This window comes from Thunnus albacares, chromosome 5 (genome assembly GCF_914725855.1).
Source record: "Thunnus albacares chromosome 5, fThuAlb1.1, whole genome shotgun sequence".
NCBI lineage: Eukaryota > Metazoa > Chordata > Actinopteri > Scombriformes > Scombridae > Thunnus > Thunnus albacares.
The window spans coordinates 8,229,373-8,253,659 of NC_058110.1; the positions used below are offsets into that span (position 1 = coordinate 8,229,373).

General features: G+C 37.5%; 2 protein-coding genes across 2 annotated transcripts in view; one reads left to right on the forward strand and one right to left on the reverse strand.

Moving 5' to 3' along the window:
• LOC122982705 (plexin-B1-like) overlaps window positions 1-1,373 on the reverse strand; it is a 65,330-nt gene extending 63,957 nt beyond the window's left edge. The window contains exon 1 of the mRNA XM_044352202.1: window positions 1,044-1,373. The gene's annotated coding sequence lies outside the window, so the exon portion shown is untranslated. The remainder of the gene's footprint in view (window positions 1-1,043) is intronic.
• A 3,822-nt stretch (window positions 1,374-5,195) lies between these two features.
• Window positions 5,196-14,369, forward strand: zgc:171775 (STKc_p38 domain-containing protein). The gene is made up of 12 exons (XM_044353004.1): window positions 5,196-5,399; window positions 6,634-6,763; window positions 7,660-7,718; window positions 7,992-8,103; window positions 10,340-10,369; window positions 10,955-11,002; window positions 11,258-11,372; window positions 11,510-11,581; window positions 12,033-12,112; window positions 12,274-12,352; window positions 12,709-12,882; window positions 13,111-14,369. Exons 1-12 carry the CDS (start codon window positions 5,230-5,232, stop codon window positions 13,170-13,172), a joined length of 1,131 nt encoding a protein of 376 aa, XP_044208939.1. The 5' UTR covers window positions 5,196-5,229; the 3' UTR covers window positions 13,173-14,369.
• Window positions 14,370-24,287: the final 9,918 nt, after the last annotated feature.

The window sequence follows — 24,287 nt, forward strand, 5'->3', positions numbered from 1 at the left end:
TGACAGCTGTTATAAAAGAGGCAAACCAGCTGCTGAACTGAACTCCATCTTCCTTTTTGAGCTGTTTCAACTAAATCAAGAACACACCCAGAGTGAAGGCCTTACTGACTTCAGACTCACATGGCAGGCTCACACACTGCTGGGTCATCAGGTGCAACACAGAGGCTGATCTTGTGAGGGCCAAGCCTCACCTACAGTAGTCTCTGAACAGCTGAAATCATAGCACATGACTGTCTCTAAACATGCACACCCTCTATGACAGGAAGCATTTCAACATTCTCTGCCAAGGCTTAAACTTGCTATGACGCTTTGTCTTGAAATTCACAGAAAATAAATGAAGAGGGCCAACTTCAAAAAGCTGTTTCATTCTACCTCATATTTCGCCATGAGCAGTGTAAACAAACACTATCTATCATCACCCATCACTGATATCCATTCCAGATTATAGTAGGACCACACATCAAAAATCCACTGAACTCTTGTTAAGTTCAACAGACACTGTCAAAACAGATCATTTCTGTTTTCTAAAGCAGGCACTAAATAGGCAGCTGTGTATGTCCAGCAGGTGAAGAAGGCATTTGACATTTGGCTCAAACAGACAGCTCACACACATTCCTGTATCAGCTGACAAAAGAGTGTGTGCACCGGGTGTGTGTGGGGCCTGAAGCTCTCCCCATAGTCCTATCGCTACTGTATATCCATTGTAGTATGTGGTCTCGTCTGTGCGTCTGGGGGAAACCGGCATGTAAGATTATAGACTATCTTGATAAATATGGTTGAAAAAGAAGACTGTTCACTGCTCCAGCTGTTTAGACTGTGAGGGGTTTTTTTTTACACCCAATTAAAAGCAGAACTTAGCAACAATTTCAGATTTTTCAGCATCATACTATTGTAGCTCGGAAATATTAAGATCTTGTGTTATTCAAGCAAAACTGATGTGAAAAGCAAATTATTTTTTGCACATGGCCGCCTACAATGAATGGACCACAAAGTCTACCTACTCCTAAATGTTTCATTTTAACAACAGATGATCTTGAACTTACCTGTTGGGTCAGTAAATAGGGTGAATCAGCTGTCCATGATGTTGATTGAAATAGAGCCTCACATCCACGGCAACAAGCAGAAAGTGATGAGATCCAGCTCCACTTTACGATACTGGTAGTTTTCCCCCAAAAGCCGGCGCAATTTGGGGAAAGTTACAGTTCTGCAAATAGAAACAAAACTCCGAGTCCTAAAAGTGTGTGTGCGTGTGTGTCTGTGGGTGGGTGTGTTCCCCTCACAGGCGGTCTCTGTTGTTTGGCGGTGAGCGCACAGGACAGGCAGGTCTCTACATCTGAGGGGGTTTGAACAACAGCCAGCGCAGCGGACTGCTGAGACAAGTCTCAGTGAGTCTCAGACTCAGTGAGTCTCGGTGAATCACACAGCAGGAGGCAGGAAGCGTAACGGTGACGCCTTCAAAATACAGCCCCAAACTGTAACACTGTAGCAGTAAGGGTGTAACTGAGAAAACCAAGATTACACTATAGAAATATTATCCATTAATTATATTGCTAACAGTATTTAATCAATATCATATCATATTACATCATATGATACATAATAACTGGCTATATTATATTATATTATATTATATTATATTATATTATATTATATTATATTATATTATATTATATTATATTATATTATATTATTCACCAAATGTTGGACCTTCCAGACACGTGTGTATTTATTCTATAATTTAAACCCCTTCAATACACACTTAACTAATTATGTGACTTGTGAAACCAGTTGACTGCACCAGTGATGATGGTTTAGGTCTGTCCGATGAAAGGGGGTAAACACTTTTATGTAAATAAACAGACTGTTTTGTGTTTTATATTTGTAATCAATTCAGACTGTAGAGATCTGTTTTCATGTTGGCATTAAATGGATCGTTTTCTGTTGATCAAAAGAGCCACATTAGATCTACTGTGATTCAATGTGTGCCTGTTTGACACTGTCATCTCTTTACTATCCCACAGTATCCTCGATACCCTAACAAGACAATACGCTCAAGGCGCATACAAAGTAATAAACAAACAAAAGACTGCATTATTTTTTATCCAAACAAATTGGCCATTGAGTATTGAAATACAATGACTGTATTACATACAGCTACCACAGCTAAAGCATTGTGCTTTTATTTGGAAATTTCTACTCAGACATGTTGCTGTGTTGCTGCTGGCTTGAAACTGAAGCTGTGGCTTTGTGCAATGGGACCAGTTCATACTGCAGACTTCTTGCAGTTTGGCACGCTGGATTCATTGTTGAAACATGAACAAGATTAAAACTTGATCCCGAGTGTGATCATTTCTCAAAAGTGCTTTTCAAAACTTACAACACATATCGAAAAATGTGTTTGTGCATGCTCACAGCTCTACAGTGTTTCTGATTATAGCAGAAGGTTGTTTGTTTGAACATGCTAGTTTCAATAACGGGTTCAAATTCTAATCATCATTACTTTTTATAACCATATCAAATCATATATTCATTTATGTCTTTACACAATACTGTATGTAGCCTATTCATAACTACAGTTTGTTGTCAATGATAGTCATTTTGCTCTGTTGTGGCAGACAAGTGAGAACATTTTTTTTATTTATCTATATGACTAAACACCAGTTTTATAATCCTTCAAGACGGAAATGAACAATGTCTAGAGTCATAACGCTTCTCTGGGCCCACCAGAATGACGTGTGACTGCCCTCTGCTGGTCAAAGGTTGATTTGTCTCTCAAACATGATATTCAAAGATATTATATAATATACAAACAATGGAAGTTCTGTCTATCTATCTATCTATCTATCTATCTATCTATCTATCTATCTATCTATCTATCTATCTATCCATCTATCTGTAAATAGGTTACATTCTCAAGCTCTACACCTCTAAAAACAAAACAAAACAAAACAAAAAAACAGTATTTCAGTATCAAATTTATTTATTTATTTATTCCAACACAGATAATACAGGGAGTGTCAGGTAAGTTATTGAGTTCAGCCTGCTTTGACTTTACAGGCAAGGCAAGTTTATTTGTATAACACATTTTATAAGGCCAATTCAAGGTGCTTTACATAATCTTAAAAGAAACACAAGTTAAGAACAGAGACATAAATACAGGGTAGGTAAAGCTATAAGGGCAGGATGTTAATGAGAAGTATGTGAGATTCAGTCAAAGGCAGTGCAGAATATAAGACCGAAAGGTCTTATATTCTGCGCTGCCTAGGAGTATATCTCCTCCCTGTGTTTACCTTTTATGACACTAGACGACCTTTGTTGTCAGTCTGTATCATGGCTATAAAGTGGACAAAGCAAATTAAAAATGTCATCCCAGTTTTGTTTGACTAAGATGAGTCCCTAACTCCTGATATGAAATGTTGGTGATATGCACACATTACGCTCTCAGTTGTTCACCAGTTAACGACTGAAATCAGCTTTGTCAAAGTCAAACTTTCTGCTCAAATGTCAAAGTTTCCAGAGTTTCCAAATAAATCGTGGCCATAAACATTTACTTTCCTTCAGGATCTACAGTACTCACTGACTTTCTGGAACAGTGTTTGGCTGTGAAAACATGATTTACTTTCACAATGGAACTCCTGCAACAACAATGTAGAGAGCAGGACGGAGGAGTTTGACCACAGTCCATATCCTGTGATAGGATATATTCACCCTGACATGTGAATGGCCCGAATAATATTCATCTACATGGTACAGTCCACTGACATCTGATCAGTAGCACAAACAGGTAGAATAATTTTTCCTTACTGTATATCAATATGCAGGATTTCTGATTCCTACATATAGTGCCTTTGTGTCATTTGTCGTCACCATAGGAGACTTACTGTGATTGTGCCACTGCTACTGAGTTCACAGTAAACTTTTCTCTGGCTAATTTTTATGTTTGTATTGTTATATGCTTTAATATTGTAATTTTATTTTGTAATGTCTGTCTACTTTGTACATATGACCTCTATTTCATGTCTGTCCGCCAACAAGGATCCCTTCTCTGTTGGATGGAGGGCATCATATCCTGTAAAGCCCTTAGAGGTAAATTTATGATTTGTAATTTTTGTCTAAATAAAATGGACTTACTTTAAGAGCTTTTTCCTGTGTTTCCAATAGGAAATATGTCTGTAAGTTTATGATGACCTTATTGTATTTTTAATGTACTTTTTTTGCATTACCAATGATATCACGGTACCAGAGATGAAAAGTAAGTACATTTACTCAAGTATTATACTTCAGTACAATGTTGAGATACTTCTATTTTACTTGAATACATCCATTGTATGTACTTTACTTTTACTCTACATTTCAAGCTTTTTACTCTACTACATTCATCTGCACAGCTATAGTTACTACTTACCTTTTAAGATTTTACAGTTAAAAAAAAGCTTATGACACGCTTATTAAATACATTGCTATAGATTGAATCAGGGGCTCCCAACATTTTTTTTACATAAGTCTACATTAGTCAGGGCTCCAGCCTCTTGGTCACATTTCAGATGTATATGAGTTGTTTTTAGATGTCCTACCAAAGACATTTACCGTTACCTCAGATAGTTTGATTTAAATAACTGCTTTAGGCCCAATATTTCACAGAGAAGTAAAGTCTCAGTCCAAAAAATGAAAACACATTTTTGCAGTAGAATTTGTTTTTAGTATCATTAATCATCTCATGACCCCACAAATATATTTTGTGACCTACTGGAGGTGCCTGGCCCCTATGTTGGGAACCCCTGAACTAAATTACCAAATATATAAAGCACCTCCACCATCTACAGCAGTAAAATCTTACTTACAGTATGTGTTGATGCATTAGTATCAGTATTATTAGTATAAGGTTGTTAACAGTATGAACTATCAAATAATGTCAAATAGCCTATACAAATAAATCCGTCGGAGGGGCCATTTACTTTTAGTTTTAACACCTTATGTCCATTCAGCTGCTAATCATAATAGTAGCCTAATATTTTTTTTTAATTGTTGTATTTGGTAGCCAACCTTTACTATTTTGTTATTTAACAGCACAGGTCAGATGGCAGCATGTTTTTGACAGCCGATGGTGTGACAGCTCAGCCATGTGACGGGGGGGCAGGCTGTGGAGAAACGGGGGCGGGTCCTTGCTCTGTTCTTACCTTTACTGCTACCTCACCTGTCAGGTTAAAACTTCAGGGCTGTAAATGTTTTATGACTGAAAAACGCGCCAGTATACTAAACAGCACCATGGAGTCGCCTGTGAAGGATTCCTCCGTCAGACCGGGTTTTCAGAGAGTGGAGATCCAGAAAACGACATGGGACGTCCCGGAGAGATACACGGCGCTGCGGTCGGTCGGCTCCGGTGCTTACGGGACAGTTTGGTGAGTTTACCCGGGCAGGGCATCAGGTGTACTGGGGAAGAAAGTGCGGCAGAGTTTGTGTCAGTTGTTTGTCCAGCAAAATGCAAGGTAAGGTTTGTGCCTTTTTCTTTAATAATCCTATAAAAAATGTGTAATCCTGTTACCGGGACGGAAGTGTAGCCTATAATTAACCGTAAAACTGCCATAAAATATTCAACATAGAAACAAAAACTTATGACAGTATAGGATGTATTTGTTCCCTGTTTTATACTGATGGTGAATCCCAGTTTAGGGTAAAACTGCCCCTTAGGCTATGAGTATTTTCATGTCATAAAACACATTAAGGCTTAGCCTATATAATGTAAATTATCCACCTCTAACATATTGATAAAGCAGTAGTAGGCTAACACTGATAAACATGTTAAAAAAGACTAGGTGTGTGGTAATATTTATTTTTCATTCATTACATTTACATTTCATTTCAACATTGCTCAATGTTCAAAGGTGCTCACCATCAATATTTAAATGCTTTGCATCACAAATGATTTTCTATAGACTGTCTAGATTCATGTAGGCCTTAAATCTGCATTCCACCTTCAGACTATGCTGCATGCCGTCCAAGAGGCCTAGATTACTCTGACATCTGCTAACAGAAGCACTATTGTCCGCCTGAGGCAAGTCAACAAGTCAATGCAGGTCCTCCGATACGACAAGAATCTTCTCCACCAACATAGAGCAACCCCCGCCTACAGGAACACAAGATATCTAATGATAAGCCACTGACTGACAGTGACTGACTGACATGAGCTTATTACAGTTTTAATGGTATTTGGTCAGTATATATTTAGATGTTGGCCAACAGAGGGGACATCAACCCTGAGCAAGCTGGATTTCTTTTCTATAAGAACAGCAGGAATTTTAGTAAACAAATCCAGTCCACCAGTGCACCACCACAATGTGTCTTTTCACTTTACAAACTCAAACAAAAACTCCAAATAATCCTTAACAAATTATTCTCAATGTACTGCAAAGTCTCAATGCGGAACACATATTATATACAGTATTACACGATTACAACAGTGCTGAAACAATATGTAGATTAATCTATCAGTCATCTGTCAGAAACATAATTTGCCAAACTAAACAATTAACTGATTAACAGAAAAAAAGTAACTATATGAGCCATTTCATAAGCACATCGATCAGCCTGCTGTGGGTCTTGTCTCTGATAATGGGTGTGTTCCCACTTATGAAGCTCCGCCATGGACCAGAAGACCAAGGAGAAGGTGGCCATCAAGAAGTTGTATCGGCCCTTCCAGTCCCTCATTCACGCCAAACGGGCCTACAGGGAACTCAGGCTGCTTCGCCACATACAGCATGAAAATGTAAGACCTTGAGTAAAGGATCCAGTCTATTTGTTCAACCCTTATTCAACCAGGCAGGTAAATCTAAAGCATCAACTAAAGAAAAAGGTCTTAATGTGTTATAAATTACAATAACTGACTCTCTTATATAAAGTCACCACTATTAAAGTGGCTCAGTAAACTAAGATCTGTGCTAGCTGGTGTAGGTTTAATCTTGCTCACAGTTTTCCATTTTTCTTCTCCCTCTTTAAAGAAAAGTAGATTTTGAGGATAAGCAAACTTTGTTGACCGTTCAACAAAAGCCCATAATCTTATCCATGCTCCTGGCCAAGCTAGGAGTGTTGTGTATTGTTTGAACCCTCATGGTTTAGTATTTTCGGTGGAAACCTTTGAAGAACTACACACACTTACATCACCCTCTAACCCCTATTTCTTGGCTAATTTTTGCAAGGCACTGAATTCAATGAGATCCAACATTAAATGAAAGTGTGCCATTTGGAGACATATCAACAAAAGATTTCTAATCTCTTTTATATCTTATATCTTTATATCTGTTGTTGCTTTCTGTTTTATTTAGAATAAATAGAGGAACTGGCTTTTTTTAGCATGAGCTCAAACTTCATTATCAGAAAATCCAAGGACAGTAATGGATGCATGATCTGATATAGATATGATCTCTGTCTGATGACTGTGTAGCACCAAAGAGGCTGACTGTACTTTAGAAACAGAGTTGCAGGACCCACAGAAACATGACTTTTACACCACAGGTCACTCCAGGGTTATGCAGTGTCAATTTGCGCTCCATGTGACCTCTTTAGAAATGTAGAGTGTGTGTGTAAGTGTTTCTGTGTATTAACAGACAAACTGAGACAAATATTTTGGGTTAACCACGGTCTTTGCCACATGTTTCCTTAAAGGTGATCTGCCTCCTTGACGTCTTCACACCTGATTCCTCGCCGGAAAAATTCCAAACCTTGTGAGTTGGGAGTCAGGAACCACATTCTTCTGCTAGCTGTTGCAGCTTGTTGAGACCCTGTGTGCTCCTGTGTGCAAGAGCAAGCTTATTCATGTTTGTTTTGGCTGCTTTTTGCAGTTGTATTTCATCACCATAGCAACAAGGACTATTATGGATTATTGTAGTCATCCACAGTATTTAGACCTAAACTTTATAGTATGTTTCTTAACTATTTATATATTTTTGTTTATCTTCTCTCTCTTGCTGTTTCTCTCTCTTGCTCTTCTTCTCTAGTTATATGGTGATGCCGTTCGTAGCCCAGGATCTGGGCCACATTATGAAAAAGCGGAGATTAACTGATCGCATCATCACATACCTGTTCTACCAGCTTCTAAGAGGACTCAAGGTAAGTGTGTATTTATTTACTTGACTGTAATATGACAGGATGTTTTATTTGAAGCCCATAGTGCCACTGACATAAAACATTTGCTGGAAATACTAAGATACATTTTTTAAACCGATGTGTAGGCCTGGTATATAATAAAACTAGAAAAGGTCATATTTTCTGAGAAAAAAAATTGAAGTGTGCTCGCAGCTAAAGATTTGCAGTTGAAACATTTGAAATAGTTGAAATACAGGAAGAAGTGGCAGTCAAAATACAAATAGTGAAAGAAGTTGAAGTGGCAGTTAAAATGGAAATGCTAAAAGAAGCTGAAGTTTCAGTTTAAGTATAAGCACTGAATGAAGTTGAAGTGTTAATTTAAGGGTTAGTGCCAAGTGAAGTTGAAGTATCAGCTGAAGTGAAAATGCTGAAATTAGTTGAAGATTGAGAGGAATTTAAATTGTCAAAGTGTGATAGATTGAGTTGGAAGTGTAAGCTGAAGTGTAATCACTAAGAGCCGACAAAGCAGCTGAAATGTCAGTTGAAGAGTACGAGATGAAAGCAGCAGAAATAGTTCCCAGAGATAACTGAAGCGTTTGCACTCAAAATAATTGAAGTGTCAGTTGGTATGTAAGCAGCGACAGCAGTTAAAATGTCAGTTGCATGAGCATTAAATGTGTCAATTAAAAGTTTAGTTTCATTATTGTGTTTTAAATTAAATAATTAACGTGTTATTTCATAGAATTTCCAAATGGATTAGCAAAAGGATTTTTAAAATGCCCCCCAAAAAAACCCCCAAAAAGTGAATATTTCACTTATATTTACCAGGTGGGCATAAACACAACTCCAAATGAATGCTAATGTTGTTCTGTATCTGCTGGATGTGTAAATAGGTGCTAACATGCTAACATGTTAACATTGCTAACATGTTCGCCATATCAATTTTATAAGGAGATATGCCAATATTGTATTTAAGGCTTGTTGCACTGCTCCCAAGTGGACAAAATGTATTAATGGAGGTTTGGATAAGTAATTTAAGTATGTAAAATTATAAGGTTCAGATATCCAGCAGTCATGGAACAATATTATCACTAATTTGGAGTTGTGTTTCTGTCAAAATGATGAAGTCAAATCAAATTCGCATTCTCCTTTAGCTCTGTTTTTGGTCTTTACCAACTCCTGAGAGAAGTATCTGGCTCTTTAGCTGCTAGATGCTCCACTATGTTCAATGTTTTTTTGTTTTTTTTAAATCTGCATGCTGAAGCTGAAAACAGCACTAGTGGTGAGGCGAGAGTGCTGAGAGCGAACCAAGGCAGTAAAGTTGCAGCCAGACAGCTAACTGATGATCTTACACTCGCTATAAAGCTCAGGAAAGTGGAGGGGAGCTGCAGAGTCGCTGATAATTCCCTGTTGGTTCATCACTACAAGGCACACCATTCACATTACACATATTTGATACATTGTCATTATAAAAAATATAGATTATAGCTGCTTTAACTTCTCTCATGCAGTCAATCTGCCAGACAGAGGGAGCTCTCAGTGGCAGGATGTTTTGAAATGATATAATTTAACTGTGAATTGAATCAACTGATTCTTATTCAAGCAATTTAAATAAGAAAAAAAATTGTATCAAATGTTTTATTTTGAACACTGAGAAAAGTCTTTAAGTATTCTGCTGACAAACTGCTCGATGCATAATATTAGATCATATTAATTCATTAGAAGTAAACAGCATGGCAGAGCAATGTGTCAGCATATCAAATGTAATGCTTTCAATGTAGGAACTATGAGTGCCATTAATGGACAGAAGGTAAAATGTGGATGTTTGACTGCTTTACCCTTTATGCCTTGCCACTCAATGCTAGTCAATGTTTAACCAAGAGTGCTCAGTGGAAACAAAGGTAAAGCACGTTTTAAAATGGAAACAAAAATACTTTCTCCTAAATGTCCCTTTGTCTTTGAAGTCAGCTTCCTCCTTATCTTTGTGTGATTGTCATCTGTAAGTGCTCCTCTGTGCTGTGAGATCAATGCAGATTTGCTCTATGGGCTGGAAAATACACAAAACACAGCCCTCACAATTAGCTGCGGGTGGAGACTTTGTGGTGAATGTGATAGTACTGTTTTTTTAAAATGCATGTACCATGAAGTTAACAGCAGGCCATAAGCCTCTCAGAGCATGTGGGTCAGCCCACTCTGATAAACAAACATTATTCTGCATGCTGTTTTATACTCTGTCAATCTCTGTTTTCCTTCTTTACAGTATATTCATTCTGCAGGGATCATTCATCGGGTTGGTATTTGAACATTTCATAACACATCACTTACTGCAGCCTTTGTGTATCACTCATAATCAGTATGTGTTTACTTCAGCAGTGCACTTAAAGGAATGGTTCGCATTCATAGTTCATATCTGTCCACTAAATTTGAAGCTACAGCAGCTGGTTAGCTTAGCTTAGCATAAAGACTGGAAACAGGGGGTAACAGCTAGCCTGGCCCAAAGGTAACGAAATCCTCCTACCAGCACCTCTAAACCTCACTAATTAACATGTTATATCTTGTTTGGCTAGGTGTAGTAACTTCCTCGAGTCTCCACTTGCTGCCTGGTAACCTCACTATGACAAAGAGGTCACTGTGTCTTTCTAGGAAAGAATTCCACATACATGGCCCCCATAAAACCAGATTTTTCTACAGATTACACTATCTGTAGAACTATCCATCGGCTGACTGTTTGTATGACATGACATGAGAGTTGTAGTGCTCTTCTCATCTAACTCTCAGCAAGAAGTCAAATAAACACATTTCCCAAAAAATGTCTAATTTTTTCGTAGTGTATTTACTACAAGTCATGAAGAAACTTCTTGTGGTTTGGTTTTAGGATCTGAAGCCTGGTAACCTTGCTGTGAACGAGAACTGTGAATTAAAGGTACGTTTTTAAAAAAATAATCAAAACCAAAAAACGTTGCATATCAGATTAATCAGGTCAAGATGATGATTAGTTTCACCTTTACATTTGATTAATTCACCTTTTATCCATGACTTAACAATGCTCAACACAGCTAACATTACAAGTGTATCGACATATAGAAAATGCAACAAAAGAATCTTGAAAAATCGACTTTGGCTAAAATAGACATCATTTCATCTTCTCAGTGGTGAGCCTAACTGTAACTATTCTCAGATCCTGGACTTTGGCTTGGCAAGACAGACAGAGAGTGAAATGACTGGTTATGTTGTGACACGCTGGTACAGAGCACCAGAGGTCATATTCAACTGGATGCACTACAGTCAGACAGGTAAGATTATTACCTGCTGCCTTTAATACAAATAGTCATTTTCATTTGTTACAAATATAACAGCATATTGCAGTATGCTATGACAAAATATTACATTTTTGTTATTAAAATTCTCTCTCTGTTCCCCTCCCTCACAGTGGACGTTTGGTCAGCCGCCTGTATCCTGGCTGAGATGATTACTGGCAAGGTTCTTTTCCCTGGACATGATAGTATCCTCACACATCCTGCACACTGTTCTGTAATAAAACTGTGTAGGCTTAGTTACAGTAGCCAGAAACTCATACTGAACCTGGCCTTTTTAATGTTTAAAATAAAGAATTCTTGAAAACACGTGCAGCGTTGTAAGGCTTAAAGGTGCACTCCGTTGATTTTACACATAGTCAGTTCGCTTGTCATTTGTCAGCCTGTGAAAACTGTTGTATAATATCTTCTGTGGCTCTTGAGGGAGCTTTTTAAAATCTAGGAAAACTACCCTGATGATTATTAAAGCCTGTTAAAGCCATGTTGAGTTGCATTATGGGAAATGTAGGATCCATATTTTTGGGGCTTGACCCATACTAAGGACTAAAGTCATATCTTGGCTGCTTCAATTTTAAAATCTGATCTACAGTATACGATGTGCTCTGTGCATTCTGAGGCCTCTTTAACCAGCCTATTCAGGTATTGATCAGCTGAAGAAGATCCTTCGTCTGACAGGAACACCAGACTCCTCCCTGGTTCAGAAGATGCAGAGTAAAGATGTGAGTTATGTTACATGTGCAATGCCTTAATATTCTGGCTAACATGAGTATTTCTTAGCCTACCAGTTTTTTGCCTACCGTTGCAATTTGTGTCGTGTTGTGTTCTTAATCACAAGCTCTTGCATTGGAATAAAATATAACCATTATTTCCTGTTTTCCAGGCGCAATCATATGTTCAAGGTCTACCTCTGCAAAAGAAGAAAAACTTCAAAGAAGTGTTTCCGTCCATGGACGAAAAGGGTGCGCTGAGCTGCGTCTACTAGTTGACTACAAACTGAAATTGACATTACTTTTTATAAATTGAAAAATAATACAATTTCTTCTAACTTTACCTAATCATTTTGCATGTCTTTGCAACATTTTCTCTACCAAGGTGAATCATCATGGCCAAGATGCACCCAAATTCTCTATTAGAATTTTGACCTAGATTGTTGGGAGCAGTGTCACTTACATTATTATCCCCTGCTATAAATTATTAACTAATAGGAGGTTGAACTTGTATTGAAAGGACTTCTCAAATGTCTCAGCTCAATGGCCAAGGAGTGCATGACAAATTTTGAAAAACTGAAAAGTATTTTACTTCTTGATGCCTCCAGCTGTGGACCTGCTGGAGGGAATGTTGCTGCTTGATCCAGAGACAAGGCTGACAGCTAAGCAGGGACTATCCCAGCCCTTCCTGGCTGAGTATCATGAGCCAGAGAGCGAGCCAGACTCTGAGCCTTATGACGACTCCTTCGAGAGCATGGAGCTCGCTGTTGGGGAGTGGAAGAGTAAGTATGGCTGCGTAGACTGTTACAGTGAGGTTGTGAGTTTTACAATACAAATATGAAGCCTGAAACTTCTATATGTGTGATATAACTGAGAATAAATTTAGTATTTTTCATATAAGCATATTAGACAGATTGAATACTACGTAGTGAAGAGAGGTTTAGAATACAACTATAGAGGTAGTTTTATGGGAACTTTCTATTACTGCTTTCCTTTTTTTATCCAACCAGGTCTCATCCACATGGAGATCATGACCTTTGACCCTGACAACCCCAGTCAGACAGCCATGTAGGACATGGTGACATGCTGGCACCTCCCAGTGTTTGGTTTCAATACATACGCATACTGTAAATGTCAACAACAATGTCAGGTTAAGTAAAACAAATACAAAACAAAAGTAAAAACATATTTGGGCCTGAAAGACTTTCATATTTGATTTTTTGGTGCATTTGATATATATTGTAATTCAGATGCATGGTAACACTTTACTTTAAGTGCCCCTATTTAGCATTTATAATCAGTATAAAAACAGTTAATAAATGCAGTATAGTATATAATATAATGTAGTTGTAAGCAGATATAAGTATTTGTGAACAACTTGAACTCCTCCTGTGGACACACATAAGCTGAGGCTGGTATATAAACATAAGGAATGACAAAACACAATAATATAAAATATGTCTTCATAAGAGAAGTTATAATTGCAAAATACAACAAATAAAATTACCATATATCTGCTTAGAACTACATTATGGTGTGTTATAAATAATTTATTAAATGTTCATATACTGCTTATAAGTGGGACTTAAAGTTTTACCAAGTGTATTTTAATGAAGGGAGGTTTTACTTGGTATGGTGACCTGTACAGGACAAATGTCTAAGAAGTTAATGCTAGAAATAAGCTGTTTCTTCTGAAATATTTAGACTCTTGCATTGTTAAATGCTGTCATCTCTTTTCAAAAAGTACAAAATATTTCAACAAAAATAATCTTAACTCGAGGTTCAGTAAGTAGGTGGATGTTGAGTCTTTCAAAGGTCAACAATTAACTTTTACGCTCTACAAAATATTTGTTTCATTGACAACTAAAAAGCAGCTGTAAAGGAATGTGTGGATGTCACTTTGGAGAACAGACTCATGAACTGTGTGTGTGTGTGTGTGTGTGAGAGAGAGAAAGAGAGTGTGCGTTACTTTCTGTACTTGTCAGGAGATCGCTGTGGGGTCACCTTAACAGCTGGTGTAAAATGTTGACGTTATATAATATATTATACCCTGGCTCATGATGAAAAAAAAGCTTAGATAGCTACATTTATCTTACTTAGGACTACATGGACAGTAAGTGTATATATATATTTTTTCTATGTTTTGTGTTATATGATATTCACAATATGTAAAGGGTATGTAGTGTGGTAATTTGTTTTTGATCATTTTATCCTGATTGTTGGAACCCAGTCTCAATAAAATGTTTTAAAATAAACTTTTTCTTTATTACATGTTGTGTTAAATGTGACTAATTTAAGGAGCATGGCTAAATAATTGAATGGGCTCAGATGGAGACAAGTAACATAAATAAATAACATGTCATAGAAGTATTTCTCTATGTGGGTAGAGTAGCCAAAAACTTTATGGAAGTATAAAAAGTATGGAAGTAGAAGTGAATGTAACTATAAATATAATTATTTGAGAGAGAGTACAAACAATTCAGCTGAAAAAAATAAATGTGAAAAATGACATGAGTAGAAAAAGGGGGAAAAAGTTACAGAGACACTGCTGTCTTGTTCATGACTGACATTGTTTTGACAACAGATGATCTTCAACTACAGAAGAAGACTTAGACCCGTATAGAGCTACAACAATTAATCGATTAGTTGCCAACTATTAAATTAATTGCTGCCTATTTTAAAATTAATTATGTTTTGATTTTTTAAGAGGAAAATTTCCAAATTCTCTTTTTCCAGCTTGTCAAATGTGGATATTTTCTGGTTTCTTTAGTCTTCTATGATAATAAACTAAATATCTTTGGATTGTGGACTGTTGGTCAGGACAAAAGAAGACATTAAGGATGTCACCTTACACTGTGGGAAAGAGTTATTGACATTTCTCACAACTGAAGCCCACAACCGTAGTTGCAGCCCTACAACTGTATTTATAGTTAATTTGTTAAGAAACATCATGCCGTAGATACCAGGACAATTTTCCCAGTCTTCATATTGTAAGTGTGACCACAAAATATTATTCTCTGACCGTACCAGTCACTGTTTGTCTTCCATACTTAAGATATGACAAATCTATTAGCAAAGCAAAGATGAATGGACTGTGTAACTATAAGGCCTGAGCCCTTGGTTCAGGCATAAAACCACCACATCCAGTCAAATGAAGACAAGAAGAAAATCTGTCCACAGACGCATAGAAGTGGTCAAATAAGTCTATAATCTGGCTGAAAACCTGCATTTAATAACATAATGACCTTTTGTATGCAAGACAGAGACAAACTAGTGAGATCCACTTAGATTCACCTGAATAAAGCACAGCAAATAATAAAACAGTGGCATTTATAGCTCACATAATCATAACAAGAACTTTAGAATACACATATTGAATGGGGGTGTGGCAATAGCAGAACTGTTTCTTATGCAAATAATATGAGGCCAAGAGTAAACTTTTCTGTACCGAGAATGATAAAATATAAAAATCTAGCTTGTAGTCACTAGAGGGCAGCATTAGATCACAGCATACAGTCTTTGAAGATGACACAGATGGGCCGATTGTGTTCTTATGGAAAACTGGTAAATGATTAAAACAATATTACTGTATGTGTGTACATATTTTAAACAATGATATATTTAAGATCAACACATTAGAAGTGTAAGAGTGGGATACCCAAGACTCAAGGACTGGCCAACACACACAAGCAGATAACATTACACCATGTCTGAATGCAGTCATGTAATTGTCTTGACATGTCTATCTTATTAAAGTAAAAGGAAAAGAAAAAGGGGTGGGGACACTTTTCCCTGGCAAAAAAGTGATCCCAGTTGGATGCCAAAAACCACAACATGCACATAAAACTAAAATCACAAAAATCAAGTCAAATTCCTTTTATGCATACGTGTACATATTTGGAATAGAGATGTGCATATGTGTCATTTTCTTTAATTGGTTGAGAGCAGACGTCCAAAAGAGACGTCCTCTCCACATAGAATAAATTCCATCGAGCATTTTAGGTTTTTAACAGTTTAGTAATGATGTGAGCTTTATCTGTGTTAATTGCAAAGGGTTTATTATTGTATGTCATATATGCATGTCACATATTTTCATTTTGTCTTGTTGGGTGAGTTTGCTTTTCTGTTAGCGTGTATGTTCTATAATGCTCCTGTTGTTGTGAAGTTCAGTAATTTAGAGCAGTGGTTTTCAAACTTTTTGTGCCCAAGACTCACCAAAGGGCAGGCCAAAATCTCAAGGCACACCTGTATTCATATCCATGCAAAATAGCCTCTATAGCACGTGTTATTACTTTTATCACTCTGTAAACATTTATTTTTATTTACTAATGCTAAATAAAATGTGAAAACAACTATATTACTAATGAAATATTTATTAACAAAATAATTCAAGAATTCATTTGAAACTTAAAATTACATCAAAGCAGCAACACACCCATTTAAACCAGACAGGTCATAAAATTAAAAATGAGATAATGGAACTGAAAAAAGGGAGAGTCAGAAAAGCTTGCATGCATGTGTGTGTGTTTGTGAGAGAGAGAGAGAGAGAGAGAGAGGAGTATATCTGGCCTGCGAGGGCAGCATCCCTGGTCTAGCAAGATGTTATCACTCTTTACAGAAGAGAGATGCACTGAGAATAAAAACTAATTTCCATATAAACAGTAAATACATATCAACAGAGTATGCACTCAGTTGAAAAAAAACAAAACTTAAATCTAAAATTGTAAAGAAAAAAAAAGATGCACTTTGAATGAAAACAAATTGTCATGCAAAAAGTGAATACAACTATAGAATCAAGGTAGTTTCCAAGTGCCTCTTCAGCTTGCTTGGCACCATTGTCCTTTCTAAATTTGCGTTCTTGTCTGTACTTTGTGTCCTTGTAAAATGTCATCAATTGCAGCCAAAGTACTGTCCCAATACACTTTGACTACACCTCTGTTATGTCTAAAATCAATAATCAGTTCCTTGGTTTAGATACATAAAGTCCAAGAATTTGGTATCACACCAAGAAATAAAATCAGTGATAGTATTTCTGTGGCCTATTTGAGAAAGGAAACTAACGCAGTGTCATCAGAAAATTTGACCAGAGAGCTGCTCTCTGAGTGCAGCTCGGAATGGTAGTGTAAATAATAAAAGGGGTGAAATGATGCACTCTTGTGGCGAGACTGTGGACATACGAAATCCTCTGCTCTCTGTCAGTGAAGAAGTCCAAAATCCATAATACAAGCTAGTGAGGCAGATCAAAATCACAAAACTACCTTTCAACTAAAAGCTGTGGCTGCATCATATTGAATGCAGAGAAATAAAAAAGTCTGCAAACAAAAGCCTGGCTTGGGCTTCAGCTTTTCTATGTGTTTATATACTGTTTTTAGCTTCTCTTATCTCATCTCATCTGAAAATGAAAAATGTATCTTTGAACTGTGAATTTTATCTTTGAACTCTGGCCTTTTCTAAACCACAGCTGGATTGCTGTGTCCAACATTGAAGTAAACAAAGAGAATGACTGTTTTAATCCAAAACTTATCTGTGCTCAGGCATCTTTTTTGTCCTTCATGCATGAACTACACAGTCATTTGTATTTAGCACCTCCTTTAACTGATTGTTTCTGCTTTATTCTATGTTAATTTTATTTTATTTTATTGTAAATACGATGTAAACTGAACTTCTTCCTCTTGGATGAATAAATTCTTACCTTATATTTCCGTGAGTCTGCGTCCTGCAAGACAGAAGCATTTCACATGTCACACCCCATCACAACTCGTGTTTCATGTTTCTGCATGGGTGTGTTGTGTTGATCTCTCCTTACTCTCACATTTGGCAGACTTGTAAAAGACACCTTACCACTTTGTGTTGTTTTCACATATTAGTCATAGGTGTGGCACGTCTTCAATAACCACTGGCATTACCATAGCCAGTCTGCAGCAGCCAGATTTACTTGGTAACTATCTTTACAGTAATCAGTCTATCTGTCTGTTAATCTATTAATGCCAGATGCTCAATACAAACAGGATTAAGCTTGTTGCATAGATCAGCTTGAACAGGTACAGACAAGTTTCATGGTGCAGAAGATTAATTGAGCAATTCACTAGCAAGGACCAAGTTAACAAGATGTGTATGAATGATTTTTTAAGAAGAACAATTGATGTGCGTAGTTCTTCTGCTTGCTGACTGTGTTGTGGGGAAGCTTATAGGGAATCCACCATAGGACCCAGGCAATGATGGACCCCTCAAGATCCTATGAAGAAGAGGAAGAATCAGGAAGAAACAGGAAGAGAGAAATAGAGGGGGGTGGGGCACAGAACATGAGAGTGAAAGAGGAGGAGGGTTCGGTGGTATTTATAGGAAGTGGTGCAGTTGAGATGTGGTCCTGCTCCTGAAACTTCGTTAAATAAACTTCAAATAAAATGCACAACTTTGCTTGTACAGCAGCAGTTTGTATATTTTAGGTTTGTTATGTTTACTTAGTATGTTTTCATATCAGTATTTGTGCCTGGGAAACTTACTTAAAAATCCAGTTCTTTGGTAATTGTTAATATAGTTGCAATCTCTACAGGTCAGTGAAGATCATTTAATTACACTTAAAAGATCCCCTCCCATACATCTGACAGCATGCTAAGCCAACACTAAAACCTGCCCCAATCATTGCTTACCAACTGCCAAGCTTTGAAGTCTTACACATGCTAAAATAATGTGTAAGACTGGATTACCAACCAGGCAGTGAGTAACTGCCCAAGGGCCCCAAAAGCCCCCGGTTTACTCCATATCATTTGGGCCAATGTAATTTGATCAGTCGCAAATTTGTTAGAAATTTGCACCACTGAAGTACAATATCAGCAATGACAGGTCCTCCATTCTCCATCTTGGGGTCCTGGTCTTGAAGAGGGACTCTGCATCTAAATCTAGTTTTATGACATTAATGCTTTAGTTTATATTCTCATTTGTCTTAGTTGTTGTTTGATATATTTTCTTTAATAACTGATTAATTGTGAGGTGTAAAAAATGTCAGAAAATAGTGAAAAATGCCCATCATCATTCCCTGAATCCCAAGGTTAACACATTCAAATTACTTTTTTTGTCTGACAAACTGTCAAAAACCCAAAGCTGAGGAAATTAGCAAATATTCACATTGGAGAAACTCATAACAATGAATTTTTGCTATTTTCGTGTTAAAGTATGATGATGGACTTGCATGGAAGCTCACACTGGTCTGCACCTCACTGTGCGTATGGTCTTAAAACAGAAATTTGTCTAACAACAAACTTTTGCCCTGGGACCACATAGAAAGTTAACCCAGCTATGAAGACCTTGTATTAGAGGTCAAATGATGGTGGATTTTTGAAGGGCAATATAATAACGATAGATTGGAGCAGGAAAAAGTTTGGAAATCTTTGACTTTCTTAGAAACTGGATAGCTGTTGAACTGAACATCTAAGTCAAAGTAATAAACACCTAAAACCTGCTTATCCTCCCAAAGTCATGGCGAAGCCACTAACTAGCTGTAGGGATGAGTATGTTATCTTATCCATACTCTCATCTTTATCAATACCCTTACCAGTTCTTTTTCATTACTAAAAAAGAATAAATTCAAAACAGGATTAGAATTGATTTATATTTTAAACACAACTTAATACTTTTTACATCTATTGATAGTCACATTGATATTTTATCGATAACATTACACCTTTCACTATAGTTTCATGTCTATATATAGTGTCACCAGTGTGGGTCAGCCTGCATGGTGCATGCCGCGGCAGGGAGCCTCTCTGGCAGGGAACTCCAGCGAGAGTGGGTGAGTTTCTTTTCTTGACTCCTGCTCGTTTTCTATATTAGTTCAAACCTGGACTTGTTTTACCTGCTTCCAGAGGGAGATTAGGTGTTGTTATTTTCCTTATATGTTGTCAGTTTCCCTCCTGAAAGTCAGTTTGGAGGTTTGTTTGTCAGAGTGTGTCTGGCTCGTTTGGGGATTTTCTTCACTTGGAGTGGTGACAGTGGTGGTTTAACTGGTGGAATACTCAATATAATCAATCAAAAAACCTGTCTTGTGTGAGGAGTGTATGTGGCTGACACAGAAGTAGCCCCAACCAGACCCCACCATGCCCCTCAGAAAGAATGATGCTTTCACCTCATATATTAGCTATTTATTTATTTTTCACAGTTAAGCACACACTTCTTAACCTTTTTCTGTGTAAATTAAATATAAATGAAATTCATTATGAAATGATATTGATTCTATTATTGATGGACATTGTCAGAGTCAAACTGTAGAAAGATAGGGCTGGTAGTAGCAGCGCTGCAGCAGCAATGCTGTTTGTGTGGACACCACAGGCCTGCGAGACGCAGTAGTTAAGCATCGTACATGTGCTGCTCAGGTAAAGGTAGGCTGATTGTCCCAGGCATCATTCCTCCTGTCCTCTGTCCTCCTTCTGCTGCTGATGTGATTCACTGTCTGGAGGAACTGCTGATAGAGGTGGGGGGTTGGTTTGCCTCAGCCTGTAGCTTTACAAGTATTTGCCACATTTTAAGATTTGTGGCAAACTCAAATAAACACTTAGACTACATACAGACAGCTTTCATTTGAGCTTGTTTGTAACAATTTGCTATCAGCATGTATAAAACATACTGGCAGACTGCAGACAGAGCAGGAGGAAATACCACCTTTCTAAATGTTTATGCTTGGTGAGCAGGTGTTTTGATAAAGTACTTATTGTCTTTTTACTTGCAAAGGTTTTATTGCACTTACAGTAACAAGTGTAGTTGTCGTCAACTCGAGTAATCTTCACTTCACCTCAGGGGCAGAGCTAGACTCTCAGCACAGAGGGGGCGAAGCATTCTCAGGGTGCCCTTCTATTAAAGTCATTTTAAAATTCACAACTGTAAAATAGCTGATATAACCTATCCCATCCATAATCACAAATTGTCATTTATCAAGCCAAGCAAGCCTATGTCTAAGAAAACATACACTGAAGCCACAGTCTTGTTGGTTGCCAGCTGCGTTCAAATGTTTCGGCACTGAGGACAGCACATGGTGCTCTACATACATTGACTGAACTGTTCAGCACCACCGCTGATAGACAGCGACAAGCCAGGTGCGCTGTCTCAGTATCATGTCTTTCTTACATGGGAATAACATAAACATAAAATAGACACAGCGGTCTACAACACTACAAGACCTGTTCAAATACATAGTGGATTGTCTACAAAACCACACGCAGTGACACAGACAGGTGCTGAGATGCAGTAAGCGTGGAGTTAAACAACAGATTAATCTAACATCCTGACTGATTTCTTCATAACCAAAATTTAAGTTAATAAAGATTAATTACAGATGTTTCACTCACCAGTTTATACCTATACAATCACCTTTATATATTATATATATCACCTATAATTTATTGTAACATTAGTCCATTTGTGTATTCCACCATCCTCCATAGAACAAAAATAATCCGAAGAGTTTAACAAACTTTGTACATATTCCGGTCCATTCAAAAACTTCATCCTCCTCTCCTTCATGGTGGCAAACCTGCCAACCACTTTTTCTTTGTCACTGTTTATGTCCCGCTCAACACACAGCAAAATTGAGGATGGATAGAGTTGTGGGAAATCTTCAGATGGGCCAATAAATCTTCAGGTCACCCACAATTTAGTATTAAACTCAAAACTAATAAGAGAAAGACTAAAAGAAATACACTGGAAGCTGGTAGAGTTCCATGTGAATAGGTTTACTCTGCATAAGAGCAAATACAAAGCAAACTGAGGCCTAGATCCCCAGATAAAGAACCTAATGAAAAATCATAAAACATTAAATTATATACCTCTCATAACCCCTCCTCACATGGAGCTTAATTGCTAAACCCCACCTCGCTTGATCTTAACACTTTGGTAATAATTCAGACATGACTCAGCTTCAGAAAACAAAGGTGTCTCACACTTCTCTAACAAAGGTGTCTAACACTTCCCTAACAGGTATCAGTTGTACTTGGCCTCTTCCACATTTCTCCCAATACACATGGCCTAGTGGCCTTCGCTCATCACACACAGAAGATTAAAATATGACATTGCTGATTCTCCCCTTCTGTATTCCCTTGGGAACTATCTCTAATAGATGTAAATGTTTTCTTTGCACAATTACTGGCCCATTCATGGAAGAACAGTTTTCCACCACAATAGTCTGGCTTCATCCATGCATGAATGCAAATAGCTCTTAATGAGCCTCAGACAGCTGAAACTTCATCTGGCGAGTTTCATTTACCACGAACATAAAAAGACACAAATATCTCATATTTTGGCCAAAGTTTTCAGCAAAGTTAGTCATAACCTTTGGATCGCTGCTTCTGCAGTCTTCACTTCCTGTGGAGCCAACAAGCAGAAATACAAAATGGCACCACTCTGCCATTGCAACCCACATTGTGGATAGAGGGGGGATTACACCCATAGTGATAACAACGACCACATAGAATGAATAGAAGAAGCTGAGAAAGTTAAGCTCTCCTATTCTTGTTGCGCCTGCAGGGTTACGCGGGTATCGGCCACTATCAGAGCCAAGTTCTGCCGTTTCCGTTAGCTTGTAAAATGTCCTATTTGACCGATCAATCGGCCAAACGGATTAACCGGTTGACTTCTACTTTGTATCTACAGATTTTGGAGAGTGGTGTCTTTCTTTTAGCCTTCACCAAAAACCAGACTTAACCAAACTCAGAGCAAAAGTGTAAGGAATGGATTATTAAATGGTGTGTTTTTCTGCTGTAATGTAAGCTGAAATTGTTAGCATGCACAGCTAACTAGCTTACTACCTACAGTACAGTAAGATTTGTCACTCTGATGATGCCTGTGAGTGGATGTGCAGTACTCAAGTCAGCAAGAGGCAGAAAGAAGAGACAAAAGAAGAGGAGTTCAACCAATTATCATCATCAGTGCTGGATTCATTCCCCCTGCCTTCACCCAAATATCAAGCACTGATGACCATGATTGACAAATGTGTAATGCCCTTTCAAGAGACTGCAAATTGACAGCAAGACAACATTGATTGGTTGGGAACTGCGGTGGATGTGGAAAGTGAATTGAGTTAAGGTAACGCAGACCTGCCAACTTTGGGAAAATATTAAACGTTAATAATGTTAAGAAAGTCTAACAATACGTAAGCTAGCTTGCTTGTTCACCAAGCATTTAAGTTGGCAAAGTAACATTAAGTTATATTATTCGTGTGCCACAGATTGTTAAAGCCAAACCCGTAACTTTAATGACAGGAGCAGATCATTGCAGGGTGAAAAAAGCAAGTGAATGTGCCACAGAAATATCGTTACCTAGAAAGTTACTGGGAAAAGTGTCTGTGTGTGTGTGTGTGTGTGTGTGTGTGTGTGTGTGTGTGCGCGCGTGCGTCTGTTGGCACTGTGTAGCCTATAACTTTGTCTAATGTAGAAGAATTTCAAAGAAGGGAAACACCCTCCATTGCAAATTAAGTATCATATGTAAGGAGGGATGTGATTGCTTCTCCAGTTTCAACAGCCATGTTCATATTCAGCCTGTATTGTTATTAGGTCATCATACCATTAAGTAATACCCTAGCTATAATAAGAACAGTAAATATTTATTTCAGCATAGCCACAAAATAGTCTGTTTAGGCTGGTTTGGGTTTTACAGCTACATTGTCATCATCTTTTCAAATTAGCTTAAAGTCATATTTTCAAAAATCAAATTGGCTTAAAGTTTGATTATTGTGGAGTAGTGTGTGACGATAGAAACTATATGAATGCAGCAGTAGTGGTAGGTTAGTGTGAAGACTAAGTGAAATTGTGTTCCTTGGTAAGCTATGTTTAGGCAGGTGAAAGACAAATGGGTAAACGTAAGCAAAAATGACCAAATAACAGACCAGACCAGATAGCCATCTGCAAATATTTTTGTAAACTATCTATTAATGATATCAATAATTTTCATATCAGTGCTTCCCTTTGTCTGTTTGCTGTATGTATGCAAATGATGTACTGTAATACATTTGTAGGCAAATTATGTACAAAAAATCATTCATTGTACAAACAGCAGTGATTTGCATTTGATGCATCTAGGTTGCCGAAGTGGTACTCAAAATATTTGTCCAGGGTTGGCAGGTCTGACTCCTCTCCTCTTGTAAAAGTGAAGCATAGTGTTTGTAAATCTGAACATTAAACCATGAATCTAAATCACTTCATAG